Source organism: Beta vulgaris, chromosome 5 (assembly GCF_026745355.1).
Source record: "Beta vulgaris subsp. vulgaris cultivar EL10 chromosome 5, EL10.2, whole genome shotgun sequence".
Lineage (NCBI taxonomy): Eukaryota > Viridiplantae > Streptophyta > Magnoliopsida > Caryophyllales > Amaranthaceae > Beta > Beta vulgaris.
The window spans coordinates 63,778,331-63,787,178 of NC_079206.1; the positions used below are offsets into that span (position 1 = coordinate 63,778,331).

At 36.3% G+C, this 8,848-nt stretch overlaps 2 protein-coding genes across 2 annotated transcripts; one reads left to right on the forward strand and one right to left on the reverse strand.

Moving 5' to 3' along the window:
* Positions 1–341: 341 nt before the first annotated feature.
* Positions 342–1,240, reverse strand: LOC104894456 (hypothetical protein). Its single transcript, XM_010680687.3, has 2 exons — positions 1,046–1,240; positions 342–944 (listed from the first exon to the last, which is right to left on the reverse strand). Exons 1-2 carry the CDS (start codon positions 1,051–1,053, stop codon positions 398–400), a joined length of 555 nt encoding a protein of 184 aa, XP_010678989.1. The 5' UTR covers positions 1,054–1,240; the 3' UTR covers positions 342–397.
* A 1,222-nt stretch (positions 1,241–2,462) lies between these two features.
* Positions 2,463–8,640, forward strand: LOC104894457 (glutamate--tRNA ligase, cytoplasmic). Its single transcript, XM_010680688.4, has 8 exons — positions 2,463–2,667; positions 3,193–3,432; positions 4,355–4,451; positions 4,556–4,709; positions 5,865–6,979; positions 7,140–7,607; positions 7,947–8,161; positions 8,322–8,640. Exons 2-8 carry the CDS (start codon positions 3,296–3,298, stop codon positions 8,323–8,325), a joined length of 2,190 nt encoding a protein of 729 aa, XP_010678990.2. The 5' UTR covers positions 2,463–2,667; positions 3,193–3,295; the 3' UTR covers positions 8,326–8,640.
* Positions 8,641–8,848: the final 208 nt, after the last annotated feature.

An 8,848-nucleotide genomic window follows, 5' to 3' on the forward strand; every position in this document is an offset into this window, starting at 1 on the left:
CAGTATATCTGTACTTGCAGGATCAACATTGGCTATCGGCTCCAAGTTAGAACATGGAACTTGCTAAACATAAACATGTCATATGTCTTCAAAATTTTACATTGACATACGTGAAAAGTGTAAGTGTATAGATTAAAATGAAACCGAGGAAGTAGTATTTAACGCCTTCCTGACTAGTTGTGCAATCCAACCCTACTCATCGAAAGCAGCTGAATTTCCAAACTAGATAACATTTGCAGAACGAAGTTCGAAAATTAAACCAATAATATTCAACCCAACATACTACCATACATCACCAGATCAAATCTACCAACATATACTAAGAAATGATTGACAAAAGATAGCAATTAAAGTTGTTTGAAATTCCTCAAGAACTCGAAATTCAATACATGAAAAATCAATGCAAGAAAGCATAAAGAGCAGTAGAAATATAAACCAAAAGAGCAGAAGTAACAAGAACAACCAAAGCAGCAACAGCATGACCAGAAGATTTACTCCCACAACTCAACAAACCCAACCTAATCTCAATCACATTAATCATCGACAACATTAAAAACAAACATCCCATAACACTTCCAACAGCAGAACCCAACATTCCTACCCTCAAAACTTTACTATTAATATGAGCTCTAAAAACTTCATCAACATCTTTACTGTTTAAAATGTTGATAGCAAGCTTTAATCCTTGCGCAACCAAAGAAGAGAATAGGAAGAAACTAAAGGAGACAACTTCGAAGACCAGGAGTTTTTTCGCAACGTCGATGCCTGCGTCGCAAGAGGTGCGATTCTCGAGGCTGCGTTGGCCGGGTGTGGTTAGAGAAAGACCGACGAATACGGCGATTGTGAAGAGTGAGTTTACGTTTACGAGACCGTCTAAGGCGGTGACATGGACGCTTGTGGTGGTGTAGCTTCGTTCAGTTGGGGGATCTGGGTAGAACTCGGATCTGCAATTTTAGGAGAGAGATTATGTGGGTTAGTCTTAGATTTTGTTAAAAACTTGGAATTAGATGATGAGAGAGATAGAGAGAGAAAGTTGTTTGCTTACCTTTCCATGGTGATTGGTGAAGTTTGAGTTTTGAGGTGAAGTTTGAGTTTTGAGATGAAGTGTTGAAAGGAAAGGAAAGGAAAGGAAAGGAAAGGGTGGGTTGCTTTTTGAAATGAAGGGGTAGAGTGTTGAAAAGGAGGATGGATGGATGGTGCTTGGAAGGGAGAGTGATGGAAGATTTTGTTGGTGAAAGACAGCAATTTGCTCTGTTGTCGTTTGTTATGTAGGCTCTGTTTGGCAATACTATCTAAGACTGATTTGGTCGAGAGTCGAGACTCGACGTTGTTGTGTTAAACTTGATGTCGTGAAATCAATCGTCGTTGTCTTGAATGGTTCGAGACCATTCATTGAACATATATACGCGATTACGTCCTATTTTTCTAAGCTGGAGTCGGAGTTGAGTTGAATTGAACTGAAGTAAAAGTATGAGAGGGAAGTAGCTGCACTGAATTTAGATGAGCTGAAAGATGAGTTGAAAAAACAGGGTCTTACTCCTAACTAAATGAAATCCTACCTCGTTTGTCAACTTATCGAATGAAAGTACTTTCTAGGTAGATTTGTTAGGTACAGTGTTTTGACTTTTAAGTTTGTCAATGTATACTTTTGATCCTTGTTTTTTAAGTACATATCGATAATGAAAACCGTGTAAAGTCGATATTTAGTCAGTATACTAGGTTATTCATTGTCGTTTTCTACTCGTTATAAGAGATAACACATTACTATAAGAAGAGAAATAAAATACCATAGTAGGATTAGGATAGCCTAAGAGATGAAATTTTCTAGCTTGATTGGCCTGTGATTGAAGGAAGTTATACCAAGTTGAGTGAGATCCAACTCTATATTAGTATGATGTTGAAGATCGACCATGGATCTTCGACTATCAATTGATAAAGTTAGTGATGCATGAGCTATCGTCTTTAATACAACAAAATTTTATCATCGGGAAAAATAGTCCTCTTGATGCCTTCTCATTTCCATATAAACGGACCAATAACTCAAAGCCTGCAAGACAAAGACCCACCACCAATACTAAAAGCTTATGACCCAAAGCTCAACTTTGTTACTTTTCCTAATAGAGTCGTGTATAAGGCTTCGTATAAGGGATTTACCAATAATTTGATTAGTCATAATTAAATACGAAAAGCTTCTCGTGTAAAATTAGAAGATTTCGTTGATCCTATGCAAAGGCAATTAGTGAAATTACTTAGTGTATGTTCGCATATCAACAAATAAGTAGATGTCAACTAATTTAGTTGGTAAAGTATTACAAAAAAATCAAATTTTATCTACATCATTAATATGTGAAATTTTCTAGTTTTTACCCACCAAAAAGACATTCTTTCTTTTTCTTAATTTAATTTTTGAGCAAGAAATATGAAACCACTTTTAATAGGGTCCAAAACATTATGCGGCAATAACAAAAATCAAAAACCATCGGACAAAAACCAGTTAACCCTGCTCGTTATATAGCTAGCACAGCCTCAGCATTTACCATTTAGCCTCATCTTGGCAAAAAAAGGGAGAAATTTGAGAGAATCACAGTAGAATAATCGGACTAAAACACTCATTTTTCGAGTAATTTGTCAAGTTCCAAATTCAACCTTCATTTCGTCGATTTTGTGGTAAAGATTCGAGTCTTACACTTTCTATTGTCTTCCATTTTTCTTTTTTTTGGTGATTTTGTTGTTGTTAGGGTTATTTTTTTTGTTTGATTTTGTGGAGTTGATGTTATTTTTTATGGTTTTGGCTATATTGATTCACTTAGGGTTTGTTTAGTTTATTCATCGGTGTTATATCGTTCAATTTTGTTGAATTTGGTTAAATTTCTTTATATTTTCAATGCTTATATTTTCAATCTGTTGTAATTGAAGAAATAAGTATTGTTGACAACTCAAGCTTAAAATCTTCAAATATATGTTTGTTTTTATGAGCTTTAGTTGTAAGATGCATGGAATATAATGATGGATGAAACTAATAAATCGGTTTTTTGATAATTGTTGCTTTTATAATCTTTGTTAGCATAAGAAATCCATAAAATGTGATGTTCAAAACTTCAAATGGTGGCTTTGTAAAAAGTCTATACTTGTTTCTTTTTCTCCATCATTCAGTGAATATTAGATTCATTGAATTTTCTTCTCATATTCCAGGGCCAAAATTCCAGCTGCAATAAGTAGTTAAGCATTCTAATTTGAAGTATATTCAAACTGGTGTTGAAAATTCAATATTTGCTGTAACTTTTCCGTTGAAGAAATGGAGATTAAGCTGTTGTTTGCAGCTGATAATCCGCCGTTATCAGTCATCGCTGCAGCTAAAATTTCTGGGGTTTTGAATTCCTTTGATTCATCTCTTCCATCTGGCTCTGTTCCCCAGTTTGTCTTCTCTGATGGGTAATAATTCTTATCTGATTGTTATGATTTCCTTTGTTTGTTGTTGTTCTTTTAGCTACATAACGAGGAATTAGATCCCCCCCCCAAAAAAAAAAAATAAATAAATAAATTGTGTTTTACTTGATAATGTTGCTTAAATAACGATGTTAAAGTCTAGAAAATGCAACTAACAGGAGCAAAGTTGCAATATTTTCTCAATGTTCAATGTTATGTTATTGTATTAAACAAAAATGAGATAAAATGTATTGGGATTGGGTACAAGGTTATAAAAGAAGGGAATGATGATTAATATTTGTAATTTTATATGGAAGATTTTGTGAGAAAGCTATGGTAATTCACCTCCAATAATGTGTGTTTACTAGTGAATTGGTAACGGGATTCAGTGAGGAAAAATTGTTTACCTGGTAAAAGAGATGCATTACCATAGATACTTATATGAACATTCCGTGCAGATTATGACACAAATTTGTTACCCTCCTTTTGAACTAAGAGACTTGTGACTTTGTATCCAAAGAGCAATCAGTTCAAGAAAAGGCCTTAGTTTGTTTGGGTGCTATCAGTAGTTGACTAATTAGGCCTAAGAGTTGTGGATCTTCATTTAATTGATTTTGCTACAGCAGAGTGTATGAGGAATTTGATAAAACTCATTGCTGTTTGGATGGCTGTGTGAATTTTATATTACTGTTTATCTCCTATCAACCAAAAATCGACTAAGGGTGCGGTGGCGGCAGCTAACATTGGATTGCATATACATGCTCTTTTGTTGTATACCGTATTCTTAGTATGACTGTATACGACTTATCATGGGTTAATGGGATTTATCTCACAATAATACTTGGTTCCTTTTGTTCACTAGCGAATTACCACATAATTTTTGAACTTCACTGTTTCTTACTTTCTTATGTTCTGACAATTACAATAGTTCGAAGCTACGCGGGACTTTCGTTCTTCTACGATATATAGGCAGAGTTGCAAGTAACTTGAATCTTTATGAGAAGGACCCACTTCAGGCTGCACAGGTTTATCTTCCCGTATTCTCTACATATTTTGGTCATGAAGATTTTCAGATTTTGGGTGCTTTAGTCTAAACTTTGTTTTTGATGCAATTTGCATTTCACTACAGATTGATGTATTGTTGGATTATCTACCCGTCCTCGACAAAGGATCGGAGTTTGAAGCGGGTTGCAGTTATCTGGATACCTACTTACTGACTAACACCTTTTTAGTTGGCCATTCTGTGACAATTGCAGACATCTCTTTGTGGGCTTCCCTTGCTGGTATTGATACTAATGTTTAAATAGATGTTTTACAGCGTAATCACGAGAACTTTGAATTTCTGATGTGGGTTTTTTTAATTACCTAAGTGCGATGCAATTTTCATATTTGGTCTTATTGTATAGTTAGGGTTTTGTGTATCATGTGGAGGACAGTTCACCTAGATTCATATTTGTTAGAGATTCCAAAGAGCATGTTTTGGACATTCTTCTATGCATTAGACGATCTGGGTAAATGTAGTTAGGTAGATGCTTTTTGATCATAATGCTTCCCTTCTGCTGTTGTGCATATATCTTAAATTGTTCTCAATTTGGTATGTTAGGTTGGAAATCTTAGCAGCAGAGGTCAAGAAGGAATATCTTATTTGCTTAAGCTTAATTATAGTAGTATTTATTCCCCACTGCTCATTAGGTGGCTTTAGTGTATGTCGGCTCAGGTGGTTGTATGTGCAGCCTTAACCTTTCACTGAAATGTAATATCTGGCACCTTCTTCGCAGTAGATTAGAAGTAGAGGCAAGTAATTGAGAAGTTTGACTTGTTCCATTATGTGAGTAGAAATTTCCCCAACTTCTTTGTGCACCATTTGTGGACATGGAATATTCTGGTGATAAGGTCTTGCGGATAACAAATCTTGAGTTTGACTGATAAAGGAGCAAATGATGTTTCCAGGGACCCATGCGTATCCATGTTTATCTTTTGTTGAGGGTGTAAAATGAATTCTTGAATTACAGTATCTACATATCTGCATTGTTTCCCTAGTGTATCAGCCTGTGATAAGGTAGAATTTTAGATTTTTTGCTGCATCCAGTGTAGGATGGATGGAAGTCATAAGTTACATCTCGAAAATTTAGATAGGTCTTCTTTGATCTTTAGACAGGAAGGCACCTTATTTGCACAGGTTTTTTCTATAGTTTTTTAAAAGTGTGGTATGTGCTATGATTTGTCCCTTTGTTAACTTGATTATTGGGTGCTTCAGTTAGTATCTTGCACAATTAGATAGTCTGTTGATTCTTGGATTTATTGCCGGAGATTTTTTTGTAGGAGCTGAAGATTTGCGCTTTTATATATGAGTTCTTATTTTGTACAATTTTGAAACATTTCATGTTTTGAAGTTGTTGAAATTACTATGTCATTTTTGATGAGTTCTTTTTTTTCAGGTACTGGCCAAAGGTGGGAGAGTTTGAGAAAGTCCAACAAGAAATACCAAAACTTGGTGCGTTGGTACAACTCTTTAAGCTCTGAATTCAGTGCTTTGAATGAGGTCTTGCAAGCACATGTTGGGAAGAAGGGCCTAGGGAAACCAGTGACTGGGAAATCGATAGACCAAGAGTCTAGAAATGAATCAAAGAGCTCCGGTAATGACATCAATGAAAAGGCTAAAGCGCCTAGCCGACCTAAAGTAGAGCTTCCGGGTGCTGAAGTTGGGAAAGTTTGTGTAAGGTTTGCTCCGGAACCTAGTGGGTATCTTCACATTGGGCACTCAAAAGCAGCTTTGCTGAATAAGTATTTTGCTGAAACGTATAAAGGTCGGCTGATTGTGCGCTTCGATGACACAAATCCAGCCAAGGAGAGTAATGAGTTTGTTGAGAACCTTCTTAAGGATATTGAGACTTTAGGCATTGTTTATGATGCTGTTACATATACTTCTGATTATTTTCCTCAGTTGATGGAAATGGCTGAGAATTTAATCCACCAGGGTAAGGCATATGTTGATGATACACCACGTGAGCAAATGCAGAAAGAAAGAATGGAGGGGATTGAATCAAAATGCAGAAATAATAGTGTGGAGAAGAACCTAGAATTGTGGAAGGAAATGATTGCAGGATCTGATAGGGGTTTAATGTGCTGCATCAGAGGCAAGCTGGATATGCAGGATCCAAACAAATCATTGCGAGACCCTGTTTACTACAGATGCAATCCGATGCCTCATCATCGGATAGGGTCCAAGTATAAGGTGTATCCGACCTATGACTTTGCCTGTCCATTTGTAGATTCCATAGAAGGTATCTCACATGCTCTTAGGTCTAGTGAATACCATGATCGAAATGCCCAATATTTCAGGATTCAACAGGATATGGGACTAAGAAAAGTTATGATATATGAATTTAGCCGACTAAATATGGTATATACTCTTCTTAGCAAGCGCAAGCTTCTCTGGTTTGTCCAAAACGGAAAGGTGGATGGCTGGGATGATCCTCGTTTTCCCACCGTGCAAGGCATTGTCCGTAGAGGGCTGAAGATTGAGGCTTTAATCCAGTTCATACTTGAGCAGGTGTGATGGCTGACTTCATTTTCTTTTTTGACAGGACAGTGACTTTGCCTTTCTTATCAGCTAAAATAGATCATGATCTTGAATTAGTAGCTTAGAAAATATCTCAAGTCTTGGCTTTATTTTGGTTCTTGCATACTTTAATTAATTTTCTTTGCTGCAGGGTGCTTCCAAAAATCTCAATCTCATGGAATGGGATAAGCTTTGGACCATAAACAAAAAGATTATTGATCCTGTGTGTGCTAGACATACAGCAGTAATTGAGGAGCGCCGTGTTTTGGTGACTCTGACTGATGGCCCGGACCACCCGTTTACTCGTATCATACCCCGCCATAAAAAGTATGAAGGTGCTGGAGAGAAGTGCACAACGTACACTAAGAACATATGGATTGATTATGCTGATGCAGAGGCCATCTCCGCCAATGAAGAAGTAACTTTTATGGACTGGGGGAATGCCATTATCAAAGAGATCAAGAAGGACGATGCTGGAAATGTTGTGCAGTTAATAGGGGTTCTAAATTTGGAAGGATCAGTCAAGACCACCAAGTTAAAGCTGACCTGGTTGCCTGAGATAGATGAGTTAGTCAAACTTCAACTCATGGAGTTCGATTATCTGATTTCCAAAAAGAAGGTATATTTTTCACAGCGGTCTCCCATCTAAGACCATCTGCATTTGGTTAGACTAGGTATTACTTACACCAAAAAAAAAAAAAAAAATAATTCAAATTTAAGCAAAATGCACAAGAATTTGCCCCTTTCGTCTAATATGAGGTTACCTTTTATGTATGTTGCTCAAAATAATTAGTGTTTTGTCTAACAAAAGAATTGTGCATTTTTTGTCTTCTGACATCCTCTTAAGGCAAGATAGCTGCTATTATAATAATAGTAAAAATAAAAGTAATAAAATGAATATAATATGAGTAATATAAGGTGTTTGTCTAATCAACTTTCTTGTTTTTACTCGAGTTAGGTGGAAGAGGATGAGGATTTCCTTGATGTGCTGAACCCTGTCACAAAGAAGGAGACTTTGGCAATTGGAGATGCAAACATGCGAAATCTGAAACATGGAGAAGTTATTCAGTTAGAGAGGAAGGGCTACTTCAGGTGTGATGTTCCCTTTGTGAGACGTTCTAAGCCGATTGTCCTCTTTGCTATCCCAGATGGGAGGCAAGAAAGCGTCATGAGGTATAAATTACTTGAAATTTAGTCGCCTTTAAGATTTCGAATCTTACAGTATATCGCCACACAAGAATTCTGGTAGTATAAAAATATGCAAACTAATGATATGAAACAATCATAATTGGCAATCTATAAATCCTATTCATGACTATAATGTGTAATGTAGGTGATTTATTGAGGACATTGAGGTACAAATAAGCAAGGTCATTCGCTTGCATTTATGACTTGAAGAATTGATGCAAAGGATAGTTTACTTATTCATGGAGATTTAGCTGCACGATTCTGCTTATGATCGACCTTAATTGAAAACCAGAGTATTGATCCGATGAACTTAATCTTGTCGCAGGCACCTGTAATTTAACTTGACATTTTGATTTCTAGTTCTAGGTACATGGTGGTGTTGAGGTCTCTTTGTTTTCTTTCCAGAATTTTTGCCAAAAATGTCATGTAACTCCAGCACGCAATCAGTTTTGGTTCCTGTTTTATTTTGTGCCTTTGGTGAACTGTAGAGACACCGTCACACAACATGAGCTTCCAAGTTTCCCATCTTGCATTGTTTCATTATGAACTAGTATTTGGGCTCGGATGTTGTCCGGGTTGGTATTGTGTTTTTGAACCTGATATGCATTTTTTTCCAATCTCACTTAAATATATATTAAGGAAAACTCAAACATTTAAAAGATACAAATATAA